Source organism: Salvelinus sp. IW2-2015, linkage group LG18 (genome assembly GCF_002910315.2).
Source record: "Salvelinus sp. IW2-2015 linkage group LG18, ASM291031v2, whole genome shotgun sequence".
NCBI classification, from domain to species: Eukaryota; Metazoa; Chordata; class Actinopteri; order Salmoniformes; family Salmonidae; genus Salvelinus; species Salvelinus sp. IW2-2015.
Genome location: NC_036858.1, coordinates 13,105,149 through 13,130,277, shown reverse-complemented (window position 1 = coordinate 13,130,277; position 25,129 = coordinate 13,105,149). Strand labels below are relative to the sequence as shown.

At 41.4% G+C, this 25,129-nt stretch overlaps 2 protein-coding genes across 3 annotated transcripts in view; both read left to right on the top strand.

The window, feature by feature from the left end:
* Nucleotides 1-1,093: 1,093 nt before the first annotated feature.
* Nucleotides 1,094-9,499, top strand: LOC111977529 (3-phosphoinositide-dependent protein kinase 1). The gene is made up of 14 exons (XM_024006979.2): nt 1,094-1,213; nt 5,441-5,713; nt 5,954-5,996; nt 6,170-6,307; nt 6,460-6,604; nt 6,829-6,926; nt 7,093-7,168; nt 7,330-7,398; nt 7,551-7,647; nt 7,830-8,003; nt 8,172-8,395; nt 8,581-8,638; nt 8,902-9,054; nt 9,246-9,499. The coding sequence occupies exons 1-14, from the start codon at nt 1,190-1,192 to the stop codon at nt 9,357-9,359; spliced, it is 1,686 nt and encodes a 561-aa protein (XP_023862747.1). The 5' UTR covers nt 1,094-1,189; the 3' UTR covers nt 9,360-9,499.
* Nucleotides 9,500-12,003: 2,504 nt separating this feature from the next.
* Nucleotides 12,004-25,129, top strand: part of LOC111977530 (BTB/POZ domain-containing protein KCTD5-like) — a 33,853-nt gene continuing 20,727 nt past the window's right edge. For both annotated transcript variants that reach the window (XM_024006981.2, XM_024006980.2), the window contains exon 1: nt 12,004-12,524. In XM_024006981.2, coding sequence (XP_023862749.1) covers nt 12,303-12,524 — 222 coding nt within the window. In that variant the 5' untranslated portion in view covers nt 12,004-12,302. The remainder of the gene's footprint in view (nt 12,525-25,129) is intronic.

Sequence of the window (25,129 nt, the reverse complement as noted above, 5' to 3'; positions counted from 1 at the left end):
GTTGATTTGTCGTCTTAGCGCCGTACTCAGATTATTGCATGGTTTGCTTTATCCGTAAAGTTTTTTTGAAATCTGACACAGCGGTTGCATTAAGGAGAAGTATATCTTTAAATCTGTGAATAACACTTGTATCTTTTATCAATGTTTATTATGAGTATTTCTGTGATTTGATGTGGCTCTGTGCAAATTCACGGGATGTTTTGGAGGCAAAGCCAAATGTAAACTGAGGTTTTTGGATATAGATATGAACTTGATCGAACAAAATATACATGTATTGTGTAACATGTTGTCCCGGGAGTGTCATCAGATGAAGAATATCAAAGGTTAGTGATTCATTTTACCAATATTTCTGCTTTTTGTGACTCCTCTCTTTGGTTGGAAAATCGCTGTATGCTTTCTGTGACTAGTTGCTGACCTAACATAATGATATGTTCTGTTTTCGCCWAAAAGCTTTTTTGAAATCAGACACTGTGGTTGGATTAACGAGAATTKTATCTTTAAAATGGTGTCTAATACTTGTATGTTTGAGAAAATGTAATTTTGAGATTTCTKTTGATTGAATTTTGCGCCCTGCAATTTCATTGGCTGTTGGCGAGCCAGTCCTAGATTAAGGTGTTAGYTTGACAGTCGTTGKACGCGGGTTCGAGTCCCTGTCAGGGATACCCACCGAATTCCCTACAATATGAACAAGAAAAGTATCAGAGATGGGTATTCAATGACATARGCATCAACAGCAAAGAGAAGATAGAGTATGAAAAGTGAGTGGATGGTAGAAAATATATTTGAACATGGGTTGTACTTGGACATACTAAGTTTCAAACATTTGAAAGAGAAGACCATGACATGGAGTATCTGCAGTGTGAATACTATATACAGTAAAGGTCTATTATATAGCCGTAACGTATTTTGTATGCTGCTGGTTATGCAATGCAAAGGCGCTTTGAAATAGGCTTAAGCAAGACGTTTTGGAACTTTTCCTGAAACGACTATCGCCGTCTTCATATTGACGAAGTTCAGTAGAAACGATGCGAAGGGGGCGGATACAGAGAAGTAGGCCTATCATCTTCTGTCTTTGCGGTAACATTGTTGTGGAACGACGTCACAGCTGGAAAAATGAAGGTGCAGAGGCAGCCATTAATGGAGGTTCTGTAATATTTTTTTTCCAAATAAATACTCGCGGATAACTTCCATGGCAAGAGCTACAAGTCAAATAGTGAGTATTGGCTCTTTCATCAGAATTTCAATTCGAAGCCGTTGCTCAAGATGTATTGTTTGGCGGCAGTTTGACAACATTTTCGATGTGTTAGGCCCTCATTTAAAACAGCGCAGCAGTACGAGGACCTCTGACTAGCTAACCAAAACATKTCGACCAGTTACAAGGAATAGTCGAAACGACCATATGCCAATATATTTGCACCTTGGTGAACTTCAAGTGAAATAGTTTGAAAACGTGCCCCAATGTAGGGATGGAAATTGTCGCTTTAACTGCTTTGTTCGTCCTTATTCTATCTAGTTTARCCAATCCATTTTCACGGATTCCAGTGCCAATGGGATGCATTGGCTAGCCTAACATGAGGACGAAAATTGTAGTTTAATGAAATACTGCTAACTAGCTAGATTAAATCGTCCCGATTTGACAAATTGTTGTGGAATAAATAGTACATAACGGTACAAGACGCGGTCCATCCCTTTGAGGTACCTAGCTAACGTTACGTTTTCAAACCTTTTTTTTTTCACTTCAGTTCACCGAGCTAGTTTGAGGAACAGTTAGCTTGACTACTAGCGTAAAAATGTTGGTTTGGTTAGGAAATAGGAACATCAAYTTAACGTTATAGCTAGGTTGTTTTACATTGTTTGAAATGTGCTAACGTTAAGTTAGTTAACGACTGTGTGTAGATACTTTTGGCTATTCTGTTGGCTAAATTTGATAGTTTGTCAATGAAGTTATCCTGCCAGCATGATAGCTCGCTTTACTTTTAGCTAACGTAAGTGAGTTGAATTCCAGGTTGTTAGCCAGCCAACTTGGCGTTTAACTGGCGGTTGACTATCCAACACATTAACGTTAACGATCGCTAACCGTTGCTACCAAGCAAAGCAAAGGGATTGCGAACTAGTTCATGTTTTCAATATTTAGATTTTAAAATAGCTAACGTTAGCTATACAATGGCTAACTTTAGCTATTTGGAAAGTAACTTGATAGCTTMCTACCTAATTAACTAGTTGACACARCTAACTTGTTGTTGAATATTTGAAGCGTCAGCTCTAGAACTAGCCGATGATGCTAACAAACTAGTTGGTTACGTTAGCAGACAGACCCATGTAAACGCGCATCCTAGCTACATAACCGAATCAATACGATGTAACGTTAGGTAGTTCGCCGATGGATAAGGAACCAATCTGGCCACACCTTGTTGTGTGTCGCGGTTGACGAGCTACAGTAGCAGCTCGCTCGAGATTTCACTTGTCCGTGTTCGACTAATGATAATAATAAATGTCTCCCTTTTGCTAAACTGCCTAACTAGCTGAAAAAGCTAGCTAGCTTCTCATTTCCCAGCMTAAACTGGGTAACTTAGCAAGCTAACGTTCGCATGTTAACTCAGTTTACAATTTTGGAAGTGGATATTTATAAAATCTAAAGCTTTTCATTTGGCCGGTCATAGGTCTTTAGATGGTGCTTGTATGTTTGCCATTTTAAAGAGCAACTGGCTTCCTGATCATTCGTGATGCTTGCTTACTAATTGAAACAACCGTTGGGCGTCCTCGCTCACATTCGCAAGCTGTTAGCCAATGCTAMATTTTCTTGTTAGCATTAGCTAGCTAGTTAATGACAGGGTGGTAGGCGGGATGCTAGTTAGCTCTTTGCTTAGGAAAATGCACCAYATGATATAATTGTTTTTTGAGCACCAGTCAATTAAAAAAAAAATATATTGTCATGAATGTAATCGTATAAGCATTTGGTGTCGACCATTTGACGTCTCTCACTGGAGGACGTAAGTGGAATTTTTCTTCCAGGGAAAGGGTTGGGTCGGGAGTTTATCTACTTCACATTGTCTTGTCAACTAGATACATCTCCACCCCTTGTGATTAAATTGCCCCATAGTGAGCATAAGGTATGAGGTCACTTACTGATCATGATRACCTAAATAGCTAGATGATTCAAGAATGTCCACGTTATATTAATGTCATTTTTTTGTTGCCTTGAAGTTTTGCCTCATCCTCAACTAAGCATGTCTGGAGTGGAACGAGCCCAAGGTTGTAAATAGAACATAATGCTCTTCACCTGTGCTCCTACTTGGGCTTGGAGCCCTGACAGGCTTGGAGCCCTGCCAGCTATCCTTATTTTCAAACACCTAGCCAACCTGTCTCCCAGACATGACAAAATGTATAGAAACGACACTAATCATGACTCAAAAGTGCAAAGGAAATACTGTCCCTTGACAGTGGGGATTAAATTAACATGTCTTTATTAGATTCCCTCATGTACATGTTGACAGTTTGGTACAGTGTGCTTTCCTGCACATGTMTAGGTTGAGTTAGCCTGCCTCCTCATGGGGCCCTCAGACACTCCAGAGAACAGGGTTTGAGCTGTTTTTGTTCACACCTACACTCTTAAAGATCTGTGACTGAACATGGCATAGCGTAGCCCTTTACACTCCTACCCATATACAGTTTGAAAATGGCTGATTTGTGCCTAGATTGGCTGTACAGTAAGATATGCTATACAGGACTTCAGAGCTTAGGGTCTGCACTTCACAGCGCTGTATGGGTTTTGACTGACAGCCGTTCTGAACTTGAGCACTGCACACCGCAATAAGTTGTCTCCATCCCTCCTGCTTATTGGAAACGGTTGCAATAGTTTTTTTTGTCTGAGTGAGGGAAATGCTGTTAATTAAGAGGAGTTGATGTATTTGGAATKATGAGAGGTTGAGGATAATAAGTACCTTTGTCATACAAGCAAGCCAAACACCCTTGAGTYCAAATGTAAATTTCTATATCATAAACCTCATGTAATATACAGTGTCAACGTTTATGATCACTACATTTGATGTACTGTTAAAAGATGACATGGCTTTATACCTTGGGTCATTCTGAACAGAATGAGCCTGTGTTGTATTGTGAAGAAAGTTTGACCACGCATCTGAATGTCCTCATGACTCCATTCTATGCGCACCACAATTACAATCTGCCTCTATGAATTGCCTTGTSACAGCCTAACAATGTAAGATCCTATTTTCTAATGTTGGCAGTATAACTAGCTTTCAAATGATGCCCACCTTACCCAGATTGCGATTTCTAATGGACCGTTTTTGAATTGTGTAAAAAAACATTAATTGTGTGATGTAGGGGATACAGGGCTGTGTTCCAAACAAAACAAGTGTGTGTGCTCTAGTACCACAATGGCACAGCTATGAGGGCATTATTCTTATCATGTTACTGAATGTATCCAGTGTATTTTCAGATTTCGTAATCAACAAATGCGGCAAGAAGTACAGTCAAATGTAAAATGCACATAAAATCAAGTGTAATGTTTGGATTGAGTCTTATCAGGTGAACGGTTGTGTACTCACTATTAGTCACATTTTTCCATAATCTCTAAACTGTTCCCTTTTTAATTGCTACCATGGTTATGCATCARCTTTCAATATTTMTTCTTAGARACATYTCAATTTAGCCCTATCCWCATAACCCTTTACACTACACACATCGCACMGAATGTGGATTTCCCATTCATCTACTGATTGTTGACGTCTGACTGCAGACATTTTCATGCGTTTATACATATAAAATCGGTTTGCACTGTCTTCACAAGTACTCTTGGCAGGAAAACGCTATTGGTGTGTTTGAGACAAGACATTAAATATCAAATTTGATTCGTCACATACACGTGTTTAGCAGGTGTTATTGCTGGTGTAGCGAAATGCTTGTTTCTAGCTCCCAACAGTGCAGTAATATCTAACAATTTCACAATACACACATCTAAGGAATGGAATTAAGAATATATAAATATTTGGATGAGMAATGTCAGATCGACAGACTAAGATACAGTATATACATATGAGATGAGTAATGCAAAATATGTTAACATTACAGTGACCGGTGTTCCATTATTGAAGTGGCCAGTGATTTCAAGTGTGTGTATATAGGGCAGCAGCCTCTAATGTGTTGGTGATGGCTATTTAACAGTCTGATGGCCTTGCGATAGAAGCTGTTTTTCAGTCTCTCGGTCCCTGCTTTGATGCACCTGTACTGACCTCGCCTCCTGGATGATAGCGGGTGAACAGTCAGTGGCTCGGTTGGTTGTTGTCCTCAATCATTCACATAACTGAGAATGATTGAGCAAAAAACTTGATGATTTAGATGGCCCCAAGTCTAGACAGACAATCATGCCTATGTTGTGGTTAAGTCACCTAATGTCGCCCCTTTCTCCTCTCCCTTACAGTATGATGTTGTGCCCATTCAATCCAGCGTTGTCATCTGTTCCTGCCCACATCCATCAATGGTAAGAAATCAGCCCGACTCCTGCTCGCCACTTGGTATCCCAGGCGCAAGTAGCAGCCACTGCCCTAGCATGGATGGCCCCACCTCCGAGTCCCGGGCTCCGGGCAAGCCTACCAGCCAGGGCTCCGAGCTCCGGCAGGCCCCTCAGCCGCGCAAAAAGAGGCCAGAGGACTTCAAATTCGGCAAGATACTAGGAGAGGGCTCGTTCTCAACCGTATGTAGCCTGCATTCCATTTTACTTACGAATTAGTCTCAGATGTTACACGCAAGCATTTTTKTAGTCAAATACTCCAGTGACTCAACTTCAATTAATGTTTATTGTAAAGGAATGGCTGAGTAGTTTCAATGGATTTTAAATTAGCCTGGCACCTCATTTACTATGGTGATGAAGTGGTCTACTGCTTTAGTTGTAGAAATATATTTTCTTCAAACATTGTATATTTTTTTTCTCTAGGTTGTTCTTGCAAGAGAACAGGCAACGGCAAAAGAATATGCAAGTAAGTTGAAATGTAGGCATTCATGTCGAACTCCGCTTCCATGTGCAATACCTGTTTCTCTTCAATGGTATTTTCTCAGGTTAAGGATTGTCAGAAGTGCAAAGTTTCTGTTTATCGTGTTTTCTTTTCTGCTATTTACCCTCAACTTCACTCCTAACTTTTCTCTCTTCCAGTAAAAATTTTGGAGAAGCGGCATATTATGAAAGAGAACAAGGCACAGTACGTGAAAAGAGAAAGGGATGTGATGTCAAACCTAGATCACCCATTCTTTGTCAAACTCTACTTTACATTTCAAGATGATGAAAAGTTGTGTATCCTTTAATAAGACGAGACCACGATGACTCGGAGCCTGGCTGCATCACCCATTTGCTTAGCAACTTATCTAGTCTCTGTATGATTCAAATGTTTTGTCTCTTGTTTGTGTTCCTTTGACGTGTAGTTTTCCTTAACAACTTGCTATCAGATTTTGGCCTTAGCTATGCTAAGAATGGAGAGCTTTTGAAATATATTCGCAAAATCGGTTCTTTTGATGAGACCTGTACTAGATTCTACTCGGCGGAAATTGTTTGCGCACTAGAATATTTGCATGAGAAGGGGATTATTCACAGGTAGGAAATGTCTGAACCGGTAAGCCTGTCATATGTTACAGGATATTCTAGTTCAATTTATATAATACATTTTAACATGAAATKTACAATATTTGTATGAATAACTCGACTTGTAAACTTGCTGCCACTGTTAACACAAATGAGCCCTTCTTGCTATGCCATATTCTGTTATTGAAAATGTAGGTTGACTAGGTTCCCTCACATTTGTTTATTTTGTCTTTCAGAGACCTTAAACCTGAGAATATTTTACTGAGCGAAGACATGCACATTCAAATAACAGATTTTGGAACGGCAAAGCAATTATCTTCCGATAGCAAACAAGGTAGATGTTTATCAACAGGAATCAATAATTGCAATTTATTCCTCCCTGAACATTCCCTTATTTTATGTTTTTAGTTTAATACCGAAATTTGTTATTTTTAAAGTTTTGAAAATCAGGTGTCACATCAGGTGTGTTGTCTGGTTCATACCCCCTTATTGTTTTGCAGCGAGAGCGAACTCCTTTGTAGGAACTGCGCAGTATGTGTCTCCAGAGYTGCTGACAGAGAAATCTGCCTGCAAGAGGTAACTGGGATTCGAACATGGAGTACCTCTTCACAACTCACTCGGTTTTCTTCTACTCCTTTGCAGTGTTGTGCCAATGCATTGTTTTTCCATGCAGTTAGTGAATGTCTGTCCTTCTCCGGTAGGATATCATATTGACATCAACTGGTTATGTGTTTCAGCTCTGACCTCTGGGCCTTGGGATGCATAGTCTATCAGCTGGTGGCTGGGCTACCACCCTTCAGAGCTGGGTAAGTAGAGCACGATGTCTGCTTGCGGCCTCTCACCTTTTTTGTTTTAGTCTAGTACTAAACTTGTGATAAACTCATCTGGATATTATGTTTTATGGAGCTGCTCTTACTTCTACTTCACAAACTGTCCTTCTATGCTTACTTCTGACCAGAAACGAGTACCTAATATTCCAGAAGATAATCAAGCTGGAGTATGAATTTCCAGAGAAGTTCTTCCCCAAAGCGAAAGATCTTGTTGAACAGCTTTTGGTAGGTCTTGTTTTCATCAATATACTCAAAGTAATTCTGTAATACGAGCACTGTAGTATAGGATTCGACATGTTATGGTGCGTCTCTCGATTATCCACAGACTGGATTAATAAATTGTAGTAAGATTAGAAGGCTATGGGTCAGTGTGTTTGTGTATATTAATGCGATTCTGTTTCTCTCAGTCGCTGGACCCCTCCAAGAGAATCGGTTGCGAGGAGATGGGAGGGTACGACCCCCTGAGGGGACACCCGTTCTTCGAGACCATCTCCTGGGGAGACCTCCATGTGCAGACGCCACCCAAGCTCACCCCCTACCTGCCAGCCATGTCTGAGGATGATGAGGACTGCTATGGAAACGTGAGACACTTCCACCCATACATAGAACTTGGCCACCATGCCATATTGGCTTGTGGTGATTTTTCAAGAATCCTGTTAATTCATTGGATCTATATCTTTGTGCCATGCAAAAGCCCATGCAATAATCCAACTAACCACCTTCTGCCCCAATCTTCTGTATTTCCCCAGTATGATGACCTCCTGAGCCAGTTCAGCAGYATGCAGGTGGCMCAGTCCAGCTCGTCCCACTCGCTCTCCACGCCTGAGACCATTCCCCCAGCGCCGCAGAGGTCCAGCAGCAACATTGAGCAGTACATCCACGACCTGGACAACAACTCGTTTGAGCTGGACCTGCTGTTCTCCGAGGAGGAGAAGCAGCTGCTGCTGGACAAACAGACCAGTGGAAACCCCTGGTGAGCCCCACTCTGAGGAACTCTCTCCTAGCAATTTTTTTTTTTAAATTCGGTGTGACCATGAACATTTGACGTTGGAATGTACATTGATAGTTTGAAGTGTGTTGTAAGAACTGTTTGTTTACATTGCTTTGCTTTGCTTGGAAGTACTTGCTCATAACCCTTACTATTACTGGCTTACACAGGCACCAGTTTGTTGAGAATMATTTGATCCTGAAAATGGGCCCAGTGGATAAACGGAAGGTGAGTGGAAGCCAAACCTTACATCACATCTCAGAGTTTTCATAGTAAGTAAGTTCATAAGAGTATCACTTTGAACTTACCAAATGTTTAGTTGTTGACAATGAGGAGCAGTGTTTGTGTGTAGTTTCACTTGTTAGAGCTGGAGAAAGCTGATTCTAGGTCAGCAGCGAAGGGGAATACCACCTCTGGTGTGTAATGCCACACTCTTAGAACTAGCCCCCTCTGGTGGTGATCTCATGCCATGTCTCATGATTCCATTGCAGGGCCTGTTTGCTCGACGGAGACAGCTGCTCCTCACTGAAGGGCCACACCTGTACTACGTGGACCCTGTCAACAAGGTCTTGAAGGGGGAGATCCCCTGGTCCCCCGAGCTGCGTCCAGAGGCCAAGAACTTTAAGACCTTCTTTGTCCACACGGTAAATGTTAACTGCAATTAACACTTATTGACGACACTGTAATGACTGTAGAAAAAATGATATTGGTAAAAAGCAACCGTTTGTAGCTTCAAACTGACATGATCACAAACTCTGGTCTCTTCTGACTATATTGACTTTCTCAGCTTTGGATGTTTTTTTTTTATTTGATCTTTGTTGACATTTTTTTACAGCCCAATCGAACATACTATCTGATGGACCCGAGCGGAAATGCAGACAAGTGGTGTAAGAAGATCCAGGAAGTGTGGAGAAAGATCTATCACAAGCACCAAAACCTTGGCCTATAGGAGAGCAGTTCCTCCTGCGCCACTCCTTCCTCCTAGCTCTGAGGCCGATCACGGAGCAGAGTGACACCCTCCTGAGTGCCCTTCACAGCAATGTAAAAAAAAAAAAAAAAAAAAAGCTATTTTAGAGACGCTAGCATCTATGGCATCTAGACCTTGTTTATTTTATTTCTCTGAAATAAGCAGAACCAATAGGGGGGGGAAAAGACCATGGGATTTAAGGTTTGCTTTGCTTGTTCTTTGTGCTCTCTGTGAAGCTTCTAAATTCATTTTTCCATGTGTTGATGTGACTGCTTCCATGCACATCGGCATCTTGTATATTCTGCAAGGGAAAGGGAGAGGACAGGCTTGTCTGTATAATTCCACTGGCATGAGGAACCATTCGGACCACCTGAGTGCAAGGAATGGTTTTCTTGTTCAACCACAAAACACAATCCAGCATCACTTGTATACCAGAGCCTATCCCAACACAGTATTACACTCAACCCAGTTCTTAATCCAACATTGTATGCCTCTGTGATCAGACCTGAACTTCACACATATTCCATACTTAGAGCAGACTATTGCCTGGTTCAGAATCTCACTGCAACCAGGCACTAACCAAATAAACTAGATTTTTAGTCTGACCCCCATTGTCCACAGAGTATAATATTTTAATTGGTTTTCAAGGTTCTTGGTACTTAATGATTGCAGTTCAGTTTGGGTCTGTAGGTTAATGTTTCGGAGTGGATCGCTGGTCCCCAAAGTGAGGCGTAGCTATGAATAGCTCTGCTTCAGCATTGGTTCTCCATAGACTGAGACTATGAGGACAGTCCCTAATAGTAGATCCATTACATTGCCAATACGGGGTAGGTGAACATGCCACTAGCTTGTACTCTCTTATCATAAGACCCGCTTAGCTTTCCTGCACGGCCAGTTTTGTAGCTCAGCCTTGTCTGCTTCTCTCCCAGGGCACTGGCGATGTAGTTTTTATTAAAGTTAAGGTGGGTATTTTGACTGCATTGGCAACCATGGCTAATATTATTGAATTATTTGGCTGTTCTTTACCATTCACTGGCTATTTCTTTGTGGTTTGAATACTTTTAGTTTTTTGGGGGTGGGATTGTCGGTTCATCTTAAGTATGTCCTGTTTAAAACTCAATCTAATGCTGACCACCATGTTGAACAGCTTTGGTGATAAGGAAAGCATCAACAAAGCATTACATCCATAATACTATACTATCATTTCTTGGAAGCAATCACAGTAAAGCTGTAGTCCCAGGGCAAGTTTTGCAGCTTTGCCTTGTTTGGGTTATCAAGGTTCATTGGGAGTGTTCCTATGGTTTTTCTACAACGTGATACCTGGCCCAATTATGGCCCATGTATCAAGCGATTGATTTGCCTTTTGTGACTGGAGCGAGTGAATAGTAGCCGCGGGCCTCTGGTTTGGGCTGAACGTGCTTTGATGTCAGCTAAATGGTATCTGATCCAAATAAGAGATGAAATTGCTGTATCTATCTCTCTAAAGTAAGGAAACACTATAGAAAGTGTTTGCTCTCTTGCTAGACTTTTTTTTTTTTTTATCAAGTTGGGCGGCAGTCGGTTACATTGTATGTAATACTCTACCTGGTTTGTAACCGACTAGAACTGTGATGTACAGACAATGTATTATTGAACTCTGAAGCAAGAAATGCAATGATATTAGGATACAGTTTTTGTATTTTTATTCTTGTATAAGGTTATTTGATGGCTATTGTTTAGCCTCTAGTTCATTCTGTGTTATTTAAATTCTAATATATGAATCATATTTGGATTGAAGTCATGTTCAGGGGCCATGTTGTGTATGTATTGAGATGTAAAGCCTTTGAATGTGAATAATTATTGTAAACTATAATATTTTACAGCTTTTTTTTCTTACTATATCATATACATTTTCTATTTGCTCAGTAATTTAATCATATTTCTGATAATTTAATGAATCTGTTCATTCTCTCTCTGATTATTTGTGCGCTAGGTCAGTAGTTGAATGATGAATTTTCCACGTAATGCTTGGTAGTCCAGTAATTAAAGCATGTAGGGATTTAGGCATACAATAAAACCATGCCTCTTGTCTTCTGTTACAACCTGACATAATACATGACTGCTGAAACATTACAAATGTATCTGTCCATCAGTTTTCTGCATAGTGTTAAATTGATACAATATAAAGGCTTGCAAGAAAGTGTTAACATTCCAACATAGCTATAGAAATGTAAGGTCTACTGTATCCTGATTTCAATAATTTGTTGTGTACATTGATAGGAATGTTATGTATTTCAGAGATACGTTTGAAATTATTCTGCCCTTTGCTCACTACATATTATGCTATAAGTGGCGTGGTAGGCCTCTAGTAGATGGAGGAAAGGGAGTGGTATCGCCTGGAGTGCGTTCAGTTCGATTAAACGTATGCTACGTTTCGTAACTGCTTGTACTGAACGACACGGTCCCACGTTCTTGAACCTGTTATTTTTATAGCTGCTCATGTCGTGAACAGACTGATAAGTGTCAAACTCATTCCACAGAGGGCTGACTGTCTGCAGGTTTTCGCGACACCTTTGTACTTGATTGAATTAAGGTCACTAATTAGTAAGGAAATCCCCTCACCTGGTAGTSTAGGTCTTGATTGAAATGAAAAACGCTTCGACTCGCCGTGGTGAGTTTGACACTCCGGGACTATGAGGTGCGTTTGCGCTATTTGGATGGTGTGTCTGGAAGCAATGAGTGATTTATTTAACGGGCAGCGGTGCATTTTGAATCCACAACCCATCCCCTCTATTTTTTAACTGGTCGTTCAGAACAGCACCGTTTACGTTCCATTGCGTTTTTTCGTACTGAACGCAGCCCAGTGCATGGCGTGGAGCCTACTGGAGAGGAAAAGCTTCCTGTCAACAGCCTCACCCAGTCATACCAGAGGGCGTAGAAGAGGGGATGGCAGAAAACAGCTCCGATACTTGTGGTTCCGTTTATCGGAGGTGTTTGACTCATTCTACCGGGGAAAAAACCCAGTCAACCAGTAACGGGGTATCCAAATGGGTTCGCTTGAACGTGGGGGGAACGTATTTCTTAACAACACGACAGACGCTGTGCCGAGATCCGAAATCATTTCTGTACCGACTGAGCCAGGCTGACCCCGACCTCGACTCTGATAAGGTAATGTTAGCCGAGTTAGCTAGCCTTCTCCGGGTTTCTTGTGTCAATGGTGAATAATTCAATGTCTGTGGGTTCGCCTAACTAGGTTTTCTGCAAATGTAATGGTATAATGTAGTGAAATTGATATTTTATGACCGATTACAAACGACTACTACCTAGCTAGTTTACTAACGTTAATTCCAGATTYCGACAGCAGTCAAACGACGTACACTACATGACCAAACGTATGTGGASACCAACTCGTCAAACRTCTCATTCCAAAATCATGCGTATTAATATGGAGTTATGGTCCATCCCGCTATAACAGCATGTTGGTACATTGCTGCTGGGACTTGCTTCCATTCAGCCACAATAGCATTAGTGAGGTCGGTTACTTATKTTGGGCGATTATCCCTGGCTCTCAGTCGGTGTTCCAATTCATCCCGAAGGTGTTTGATGGAGTTGAGGTCAGGGCTGTGTGCAGGCCAGTCAAGTTCTTCCACACTGATCTTGACAAACCATTTCTGTATGGACCTTGCTTTGTGCATGGGGCATTGTCATGCTGAAACAGGAAAGGGCCTTCCTCAAGCTGTTGTCACTAAGTTGGAATCACAGAATTGTATAGAATGTCATTGTATGCTGTAGTATTAAGCTTTCACTTCACAGGAACTAAGGGGCCTAGCCCGAACTGAAAAATAGCCCCAGATAATTATTCCTCCACCACCAAACTTTACAGTTGGCACTATGCATTGGGGCAGGTAGAGTCCTCCTGGTATCGGCCAAACCCAGATTTGTCCGTCGGACTGCCAGATGGTGAAGCGTGATTCCACCACTCCAGCTGACGTTTGATATTACGCATGGTGATYTTAGGCTTGTGTGCACGGCTGCTCGGCCATGGAAAACCATTTCATGAAGCTCCCTACAAACAGTTCTTGTGCTGACATTGCTTCCACATTGGTAGGCACTGTGCTCTGCAGTAAGGCCATTCTACTGMCAATGTTTGTCAATGGAGATTGCATGCATCTGTGCTCGATTTTATACACCTGTCAGCAAATAGCCGAATCCACTAATTCGAGGGGAAGGGGTGTACACATACAAGTATCTAGTTGGTACTGGTAGCCTGCATCGGTTAYACTAGCAGGAGAGCAGAACTGGTTTTCTAGTTACCAAGGTAGCTACAAACATTGTAAAGAGTTGGTTGATACAACGTAGACTAACAAGCTAGAATTAGCTCAAGGACATTTAATGATCATACATTGTCATCTTAGCTTCCTGAGATGGCTCGCCAGTCGTCCCCTCCAGTGCTCTCTTTACTCTGACTACTTGTTACAATGCTTGGGTATTAGGTTGGCATTGAGTGCCTACATAAGTCTTAACAATATAGCATATTACCTTCTTGAAATATGTATTTTCAGTGCCATAATTAACTGTATTTRTTTTTGTATTGGTGACCATGTCCAGTTTAAGGACACTGGTATTTTCCATTTTGACTTAAACATCAATTGCTGCCAGTTTTATGTTAATAACAGCTTTAAGTGATGGGTCGAACGGCTCTTTTTGGTGAAAGTCGGGGAACCGAATCGCATCTGTGAAAGAGCCGTTCAGCTGTGATTTGCATACAGCTACTACTGCTTTTTGAGTTCAAAACAATGTTTTTCTGCAGAGAATTTAAAAATATTTATCTAAATGGGGTGAATCCTCACTGCAGAAACAAATAGTGGGTAGTGTGTTAAACTTTTTTTTGCAGGCCATTTTAAGGATTTGGCCAGGTAAAAATGTATTTGGCCGTACATTTCAGGGTCTGACAATGGTGGCCTACCCTTTTGTGCTTTACATTAGAGATTTGCAATGTTTTTATGGTTCTATGTCTATTTTTTATTTTTTATTGTAAGTTCAACCTGAGCATGAAAAAACAAATAGCTTATTTCCTAATTAAACTACTATCATATTTACCTTGAATGTGTGTATTTAAAGACTACATTTGTCCTTTATTTGCCAAATTGAATGTTATTGTTACTACAAAGTAGGATACAGTCTCAAAATACGTTTTKTCAGTCAACCAGATTTCATAGCTTTTGGCAATGGCTCACAGAATTTTGTTTTGGTCCTCATTTGTCCCCCTGTGTTTCTGACCAAGTCGGGAGGTTAATGAAACAAATATATTTGTTTAAATGTGTCTATGAATGCTAGTATAGAAAGAACGCTGATTTGGACAGGCAGTGTTACAATCATACTCGAAACGCATAACAATAACAACCTTTCCTCAACGTTACGATTGTATGCAAACTTTCTGTGCAGAGCTAACTTTAATCAAGTGCTTAGGTGWTGTATAATTGGTTTCCTTTCTCTGCCAGTAACTTACTTACTCGTTCTAAGCGTAACGGATGTGACCGTTACGAATGCTTCATAACAAGATTAATGACTCACTAGTCTGCAACACTGTATAAMGCGATCATGGTGTTTGCAAACAAGCTTGCTGGCCTTTTTTATCGTGTGGGATCTATTTTGGGTCTACTCACGTTATCATATGAACTGCAATCATGTTGTTCTGCTAACTGTAGCATTGCATAATTAAGTTCTTAAAAATCCATACAATTTCACCGGTCATGCTGAGTTGGTTTACTTCCTTGAGTAAGAACGGGTGACAATGTATCTGTGTAGTCTGTCCTGCACGTGCTTGTGAACTGCAGCTGTCAAGCCTGAGGTGATTTASGACCTGACAATAAATGTCTATGAAAGTGCAAACCCTGCACCAGTGGTAGGTTATATTTCAATTAAACCTTTTTACTATTTCACGTAACGAAAATTTAGATGAACCCGAAATAGGAAAGACGTCAACAAAATGGCATATGTCAAGATACAGTAGAGATAAGGAATGAGTCCAGCTAGCTCAAACAAGGGAATGAAATCAGTGTATCAATCTTTGAGTCTAGGGTTAGAGGTATTCACTGAGTCTACAAAATATTAAGGTCACTTGCTCTTTCCATGACACACTGACCAGGTGACTCTCGATGAAAGCCATTATCCCTTATTGATGTAATTTGTTAAATCACCTTTAAAATCTATGTAGATGAATGAGAGGAAACAGGTTAAAGGATATTTAAGCCTTGAGACAATTGAGACATGAATTGTGTATGTGTGCCATTGAGGGTGAATGGGCAAGACGAAAATGTGTCTCTGAATGGGGTATGGTAGTAGGTGCCAGGCGCACCGGTTTGTGTTGAGCACCCAGCAGCGTTGCGGTTCTTAACGGTTTCCCGTCTGTATCAAGAACAACGTGGGCCAGCATCCCTGTGGAACGCTTTCAATGCCTTTTATAGMGGGGGAGTGCAACTTAATTAGGAAGGTGTTCCTAATGTTTGGTATATTTGGTGTGTATATATACAGGCAGTTTGTGGGACTGGTAACAGATAGACTGACTCAGGTGCTGTTGAAATGCAGTTCTTGAGGRGGAACGATTTGTGTACATCTTGCCAGCCAAGGACGACCAGACTTGGGTGGCTGCAGGTCAAGTTCAGTCCCTGTGTCAATTTGTGGAAAATTATAGGGAGGGGGTACCGTTTCATAGAGCCCGTGCTGGCAGATTAAAGGGTGTTAGATCAAGACAAAGCCTCATCTTAAAAATAAACTTGAACAGTGTATTCTGTTCCTCAGTAGGTGATTGATAACATTTAATATTTTAAAACATCTGTCATTAATGATCTTGAATGAAATTACTAAAACGTTGTACATTTGAAATGGAGTGCAGTGTCATTTGCTAACTGTCTTTTGGGACCTTGTCACATCCATAACATTTTCCTCTAGTGTTATGAAAGTGCAAATATTTCTATGATTGAGGTATGCAGCACTCTAATTTGCAATGAAAATGAGAGATTTTCTAATATTTTTTTAGCACATTTGGGCATTCATGGGACTCAAGTACACTTTGATAGCCTATGCAATAACTATACAATATACTGGTGATTTCTTGGTTCTTTGAGGTACAGTGCATTTTCAGATGACGCCAAAAKTATTATGATGACGTTTGGTGAATATATCTTATATAAACACACATTTTGCACAGTCACACAATGGTACAATTGTGGCCAAAAGTTTTGAGAATGACACAAATATTAATTTTCACAMAGTCTGCTGCCTCAGTTTGTATGATGGCAATTTGCATATACTCCAGAATGTTATGAAGAGTGATCAGATGAATTGCAATTAATTGCAAAGTCCCTCTTTGCCATGCAAATGAACTGAATCTCCACTGCATTTCAGCCCTGCCACAAAAGGACCAGCTGACATCATGTCAGTGATTCTCTCGTTAACACAGGTATGAGTGTTGACAARGCTGGAGATCACTSTGTCATGCTGATTGAGTTTGAAAAACAGACTGGAAGCTTGAAAAAGAGGGTGGTGCTTGGAATCATTGTTCTTCCTCTGTCAACCAGGGTTACCTGCAAGGAAACATGTGCCGTCATCATTGCTTTGCACAAAAAGGGCTTCACAGGCAAGGATATTGCTGCCTGTAAGATTGCACCTAAATCAACCATTTATTGGATCATCAAGWACTTCAAGGAGAATGGTTAAATTGTTGTGAAGAAGGCTTCAGTGCGCCCAAGAAAGTCCAGCAAGCGCCAGGACCGTCTCCTAAAGTTGATTCAGCTGCGGGATCGGGGCACCACCAGTACAGAGCTTGCTCCGGAATGGCAGCAGGCAGGTGTGAGCGCAACTGCACGCACAGTGAAGCGAAGACTTTTGGAGGATGGCCTGGTGTCAAGAAGCGCAGAAAAGAAGCCACTTCTCTCCAGAAAAAACATCAGGGACAGACTGATATTCTGCAAAATGTACAGGGATTGGACTGCTGAAGACTGGGGTAAAGTAATTTTCTCTGAATCCCCTTTCCGATTGTTTGGGGCATCTGGAAAAAAGCTTGTCCGGAGAAGACAAGGTGAGCGCTACCATCAGTCCTGTGTCATGCCAACAGTAAAGCATCCTGAGACCATTCATGTGTGGGGTTGCATCTCAGCCAAGGGAGTGGGCTCACTCACAATTTTACCTAAGAACACAGCCATGAATAAAGAATGGTACCAACACATCCTCCGAGAGCAACTTCTCCCAACCATCCAGGAACAGTTTGGTGACGAGCAATGCCTTTTCCCACATGATGGAGCAACTTGCCATAAGGCAATAGTGATAACTAAATTCCTCGGGAAACAAAACGTTGATATTTTGGGTCCATGGCCAGGAAACTCCCCAGACCTTCATCCCATTGAGAACTTGTGGTCAATCCTCAAGAGGCGGGTGGACAAACAAAAACCCACAAATTCTGACAAGCCCCAAGCATTGATTATGCAAGAATGGACTGCCATCAGTCAGGATGTGGCTCAAGTTAATTGACAGCATGCCAGGGCGGATTGCAGAGGTCTTTGACAAAGAAGGGTCAACACTGCAAATATTGAGTCTTTGCATCAACTTCATGTAATTGTCAATAAAAGCCTTTGCCAGTTATGAAATGCTTGTAATTATACTTCAGTATTCCATAGTAACATCTGACAAAAATATCTAAAGACACTGAAGCAGCAAACTTTGTGGAAATTAATATTTGTCATTCTCAAGACTTTTGGCCACGACTGTACATTTTCCTCWARWGTRTATATRWSWYWWAAAAAWAMWAAWAAWCATTGTTTTTGTGTGTAGCCAAGCCTTACTTTCAAAGTGGCTATTAATATTTTACCTTAAGACTTTGAGATTCAMTGACTTTTGGTAATGTGTCATTCTCCCAAAAATGCCTGTCCATATCTGTCACATCCATAACGCAAGTTGTTGTTTAATTACTTCAATGATATTACTTAAATTTTTGTAATTGAGTACTCTTCCACTATAGGGTTCTACAAATATACACATTAACATTTTCATTTGTGCTTGATAAGTCAATTCTGTGAGACATTTTGTTTCTCATTTTGTGTGCAAATGTCACATCTATAATGCTGGAATTGCCCTTTAAGCATTTTGAACAAAAAGCCAAATAAGCATACTCGTTTACTGGATGGAGTCAAATGAGCCGGCTCACCGAAAAGACTCGGAATGCCCATCACTCTACTAGTGTTTTTATGTTTCCATGATGCTTGTGACACTAAATACTTGTGGCGAGCAGAATCAACAACCTCTGCATCATTCAAGACTGTTGTTTTAGGGCTTGAACACAACAATGGCGTTTGCTTGCCGGGAGTACTTGTGAACTGAGTGCAAACCAATTTTACATGTAGAATCATGTGAAAATGTTGGTAGTCATGGCCGAGATCCGTGTAACAAGTACATTTGGATAGCCAAGCTTGTTTCACCCTCGTTGGTGCTAGATATCAGCAGACAATCCAGTAGGGGCTGGAAACTATAGTGAGCTTCGATTGGTCAATAGCAATGCGACGTCTCAGAATATTTACATAATGTTCAGCTTTCTCCAACTTTGGTCCCTCCCTGTTCATGCTCCCTTAGCCATGTTATTATTGCCCAACGGTCCCCTTCCCACTTAGCTTCCCTTCATTGAAAATGAATGGGGCTCCTTTGTTTCGCCCCCAATGTGCTACGTGGATTTCCGGTGTCAGATGTCAACAGCGCGCTGAACGAACAGGAGTTCCACATTCCGTGGGACGTGTGCGACCCAGTCCAGTTGGCTATTATGTCAATGCAAGCTGRAAAGTACCCAGGGCCTTGAGTTGGCTCCAAGTCAGAGCTGGTCCGTAGGAGCCGTGGCCCAGTGAGAGACGGGTGCCGGCCTGTGTAGATGGAAACAGAAGCCTGAGCGTTTTGGCTAAAACACTGGGGGAAATCCTCAATGGAAATGCGGCATAAGGGATTCAGACTACTGTATGGCGAGGAATGAACCAGTGCCCAACTRCATTGGCTAACTGGTTTGAATGCTTGCATGAATGACATTCCAGCCACGTGTGATGAATTCCCTATTTATCCGCTGGGCATAGAGGAAGAAGCAGTTGTGTATGGGCAGCACCAGTTGGTGTGATGCTGCTCACACACAATGATAATGAAATGCATGCACGTGTTTTTTCAAGGTTAACGTGAGTTAATTTAGACATTGTTTTGCTGTGACATTTTTCAAAATGAGGAGAATGCTAGAAGAGGTAGGCCTAGCTACAAATAAGATTGTCATGCAATTTTGATTTCTTCTTGTCACAGTGCAAGGGAAAGTTGACTGACAGCTGAAATAAAAGCCAGATAGATGGCAAAATAAATAAATATTATGTTGCTGTCTTTCACTGTTTCTAATAGAGGTTGACCGACTATGATTTTTCGATACCGATTATTGGACGACCAAAAAAAGCCGATACCGATTAATCGCCCGATTTTATAAAAATTTAATAAAAAATGAAAAAAAGGGGAAAATAATTTTAAATAATGTATTTGTAATAATGACAATTACAACAATACTGAATGAACACTTATTTTAACTGAATATATTACATCACTAAAATCAATTTAGCCTCAAATAAATAATGAAACATGTTTAAATAATGCAAAAACAAAGTGTTGGAGAAGAAAGTAAAAGTGCAATATGTGCCATGTAAGAAAAGCTAACGTTTAAGTTCCTTGCTCAGAACATGAGAACATATGAAAGCTGGTGGTTCCTTTTAACATGAGTCTTCAATATTCCCAGGTAAGAAGTTTTAGGTTGGAATTATAGGACTATTTCTCTCTACGATTTGTATTTCATATACCTTTGACTATTGTATGTTCTTATAGGCACTTTAGTATTGCCAGTGTAACAGTATAGCTTCCGTCCCTCTCCTCGCTCCTACCTGGGCTCGAGCCAGGAACACATCGACAACAGCCACCTCGAAGCAGCGTTACCCATGCAGAGCAAGGGGAACAACTACTCCAGGTCTCAGAGCGAGTAACGTTTGAAACGCTATTAGCGCGCACCCCGTTAACTAGCTAGCCATTTCACATCGGTTACACCAGCTAATCTTGGGAGTTGATAGGCTTGAAGTCATAAACAGCGCAATGCTTGAAGCATTGCGAAGAGCTGCTGGCAAAACGCACGAAAGTGCTGTTTGAATGAATGCTTACGAGCCTGCTGGTGCCTACCATCGCTCAGTCAGACTGCTCTATCAAATCATAGACATAATAACACAGAAATACGAGCCTTAGGTCATTTAATATGGTCGAATCCGGAAACTATCATCTCGAAAACAAAAAGTTTATTCTTTCAGTGAAATAAGGAACCGTTCCGTATTTTATCTAACGGGTGGCATCCATAAGTCTAAATATTCTTGTTAAATTGCCACAACATTCAATGTTATGTCATAATTACGTAAAATTCTGGCAAATTAGTTCGCAACGAGCCAGGCGGCCCAAACTGCTGCATATACCCTGACTCTGTTGCAAGAAAAGTGACACACAAATTCATGTTAGCAGGCAATATTAACTAAATATGCAGGTTTAAAAATATATACTTGGTATGATTTAAGAAAGCATTGATGTTTATGGTTAGGTACCTTTTTCGCGAATGTGCCACCGCATCGATTATATGCAACGCAGGACACGCTAGATAAACTAGTAATAACATCAACCATGTGTAGTTAAGTAGTGATTATGATTGATTTTTATAAGAAAAGTTTTAATGCTAGCTAGCAASTTACCTTGGCCTCTTACTGCATTCGTAACAGGCAGGCTCCTCGTGGAGTGCAATGAGGCAGGTGGTTAGAGCGTTGGACTAGTTAACCGTAAGGTTGCAAGATTGAATCCCTGAGCTGACAAGGTAAAAATCTGTCGTTCTGCACCTGAACAAGGCAGTTAACCCACCGTTCCTAGGCCGTCATTGAAAATAAGAATGTGTTCTTAACTGACTTGCCTAGTTAAATAAAAGTGTGTGTATTTAAAAAAAAAAGAAGCCAAATCTGTGTCCAGAAATACCGATTTCCGATTGTTATGAAAACTTGAAATCGGCCCTAATTAATYGGCSATTACGATTAATCGGTCGACCTCTAGTTTCTAATAGGCCTAGTAACCTGCCCTGCAAATGCCTTAATATCCAACATATCTCTCTCCTTTCTGTCAGTCTTGCTATCCTTTCTCCCACTTCAGCTCTGTTTTTAAACACACACACACTGACTACCATCCTTAGTGCCCTTCACCCTCTGGCTGTGTGTCTGGTCTGTAAGGAGAAGCTTGTATGGATGTCTCTTTCACTGGCTTAGTTCATGTTCTAGCCATTTTCCAAGTCTGGTGGGGAGCCAAGGGATGATGTCACGCCCCTCCCTGAATGGGCTGTATGCTTGTATTGRGTGAGAATCAGGGGCCTCTGTTCTAGGGTTGGGCATTTTGAAATTATTAAACTATTATATCGTTCATTTTGTTTGCATATCCGGATAGTCGGAATGCGTGTTTTAAGAAACACATTTTTCTTCAATGGGGACTTGCTCGCATGCCCCTATCCACATTGACAGGACCGCAATGAAGGTGAAAAGCKTCAAGTTCCTCAGCGTACACGTCACTGATAATTTGTTATGGTGTGTGGTAAAGAAGGCGCAACAGCGCCTCTTCGACCTCAGGAGGCTGAAGAAATTTGGCTTGGCCCCAATGACCCTCAACTTTTACAGATGCACAATTGAGAGCATCCTGTTGGGCTGTATCACCGCCTGGTACGGCAACCAAGAGGGTGGTGCGGTCTGCCCAAAGAGTTTGCCCTCTGTGATTATYTGCCCTCCAGAACACCTACAGCACCCGATGTCACAGGAAGGCCAAAAAGATCATCAAGAACAACAACCACCCGAGCSACGGCCTGTTCACCCCGCTATCATCCAGAAGGCGAGGTCAGTACAGGTGCATCAAAGCTGGGACAGAGAGACTGAAAAACAGCTTCTATGTCAAGGCCATCAGACTGCTAAATAGCCATCACTAGCTGGCTACCACCTGGTTACTCCACCTTGCACCTTAGAGGCTGCTGCCCTATATACATAGACATGGAATCATTGGTCCCTTTTTAAAGTKAYTAGTGTTCCACTATTAAATGTTTACATACTGCTTTACTCATGTGTATATACTATATTCTATTCTACTGTATTTCAGTCAATGCCACTTGACATTTGTCATCCTAAGTTATATATTCCATTMTTTTACTTTAGATTTGTGTGTATTGTTACATACTACTGCACTGTTGGAGATAAGAACACAAGCATTTTGCTACASCCTCAATAAAATCTGCTAAAAAGGTGTATGTGACCATTTAAAGAGAGGCGGTGCACTCTGTTTCAGCACGGACTGGTGTTGAGTTGCGCAGGAGCATGGGCCGGTGTTGAAGGGTGCAACTGCAACCCAAAATTCGGAGTTCCTGTATGTGGGCATTCCTGCATCTGCATCCTCTTTTTAAGCTATGACTTTAGTACATGGGCAGGGGCGCTCCAGTACAGTAGATGGTGGTAATTCACCATAACGTTGGATGCCAACCGCTGATAAACCCCACAAGAAGAGGCAGGGTCGACAACGGTAGCTAGCTATAGCTAGTACACACCGGTAGAGTGTCCTTCGCCCCCGGGTGTCGGGCATTGYKTTCCCGCAATTCTGTTAACGGTGAGGGCAGGTGTTCGGCAGGCAGGAGCAAAGATGACTCCGGTATAAAGGAGGTGTAGGCGACAGTGTGCTAACTAGCGAGATATCACAGTGTCGCAAACTAGTAAGCTAGCACACTGTKTCCCTCCCGCCTTCTGTGCTAGCTGGAAACGTGGGCGACCGGTAGACTGTGTCCCCGCCTGTCGGGCACGGTTTTCTCTGGAACACGGTTGAGTTGATGCAGGAACGCCCCAAATGGAGGGCTGCAGTTGTACACTTGGGCGTGTCTGACACAAAGTAGCCAAACCAACTCGCAAGTTGGACAAACTTGTTGCTGTGATAACTTATCTATCATCTCATCTGGCAGTGTCTGTCTTGACTGCATTAAMTCTATTTTTTTAAAGAAGCAAGCTAGCTACACTAGCCAGTTAAGTTAGTTAGCCAGCTATTGAGGCTTTTGCTGCGCTCCTCGCGTCCTTGTCTACAACTCATATTAAACAGCCTACCTGTTGGTTAATCATTGTAGCCTACTCGTTTAGCCAATTTAATTATGTAATTGTAATTCAATTTTAAATACATGGAGCCTCTTGACAGTAGTGCTGCTTTGATTGATCAACAATAACAAGCTACTCACAGGAAAGTGTGTAGGCTACCAGTACTTAGTGTGCCCCATAAACAGTTTTACTAGTTTTACTAATATTTTGTAATGTCATGGTCTATCCTTGTATGTAKCAATGTCACATATATCATTTAATTTTAGACAAAGCCTTTTCATTGAAATGGGCCTAAAATGTTAGTATTCGAATACTTGAGAGTATTCATTTGACAAACATCTTTTCGGATATTTGAATAACCATGCCCATCCCTACTCTGTTCGTCCATCTGTCAGCAGCAGTTTGCATTTCACTTATCCCCTCCGCCTAGGGGGGAACAACTCCAGAATATTTTTTTTGCTTGACTCCCAAAACACGCTGAAACGGCTGTGTGCGCATACACGTTCAAACCACCTCATTATTGCAGTCCTACTTGGAAGACAAATGTTGCTTTCTAGAGCGGACTGGCATGAGCATGATGCTGGCCATTTGCTTATTAACTTATAAAGGCCTATTTTGTTTGAAAATATGTGACGTGTAGGAACTAGAATATTTCTGCTGGGCGCAGCCTTGACAGATCCCATGGGATGATGCAGCGCACTCTATGCAGATAAGCCTGTTCTTTGCCGTGTTTATAGGCTATAGCCTATTCGGACGGAATTAGTACAGCGGCGGCCGCTGAATACCCGGTACGCRAGATGGTGGTTGTCAACAAAGCAGCATGACAGAAATGAATGCAGTTTTCGAACTACCGGTAGTTAATTTTGAAGAAATATAAAGTGATCTGTGCATTTGAACAACTTAAATACASCTATTAAACTTTAGTATGTCAAAAACCGAATGAACACTGCTGCACATGCTGCCACTGTTTTGAACAGGATAGATTATACCAAACCGGCTGCGCCGCGTGCACTATCGTGCAAAAATTTAATTTGCCAAACTCTGAATCAATTACATTAATTTGGGGACAGATCGAAAAGCATTAAACATGTATGGCAATTTAGCTAGTTAGCTTGCACTTGCTAGCTAACTTTAATTTGTCCTATTTAGCTAGCTTGCTGTTGCTAGCTAATTTGTCCTGGGATATAAACATTGAGTTGTTGTTTTACCTGAAATGCACAAGGACCTCCGACAATTAATCCACACATAAAACGGCCAACCGAATCGTTTCTAGTCATCTCTCCTCCTTCCAGGCTTTTTCATCTTTGAATTTATATGGTGATCGCATCTAAACTTTTATAGTATTACCACGACAACCGGCAACAAAGTTCGTCTTTCAATCACCCACGTGGGTATAACCAATGAGGAGATGGCACGTGGGTAGCTGCTTCTATAAACCAWTGAGGAGATAACWTTCAGCGTGATCTGYGTCAGAAATGGGAACGACTTATATTTTGGCCCTTGGCGTCGCAGACGCTCGTTGGCRCGTGCAATAATTGAATAACATGGATTTCTAAATGTATTTTGTGGCGCACGTGACGTGTC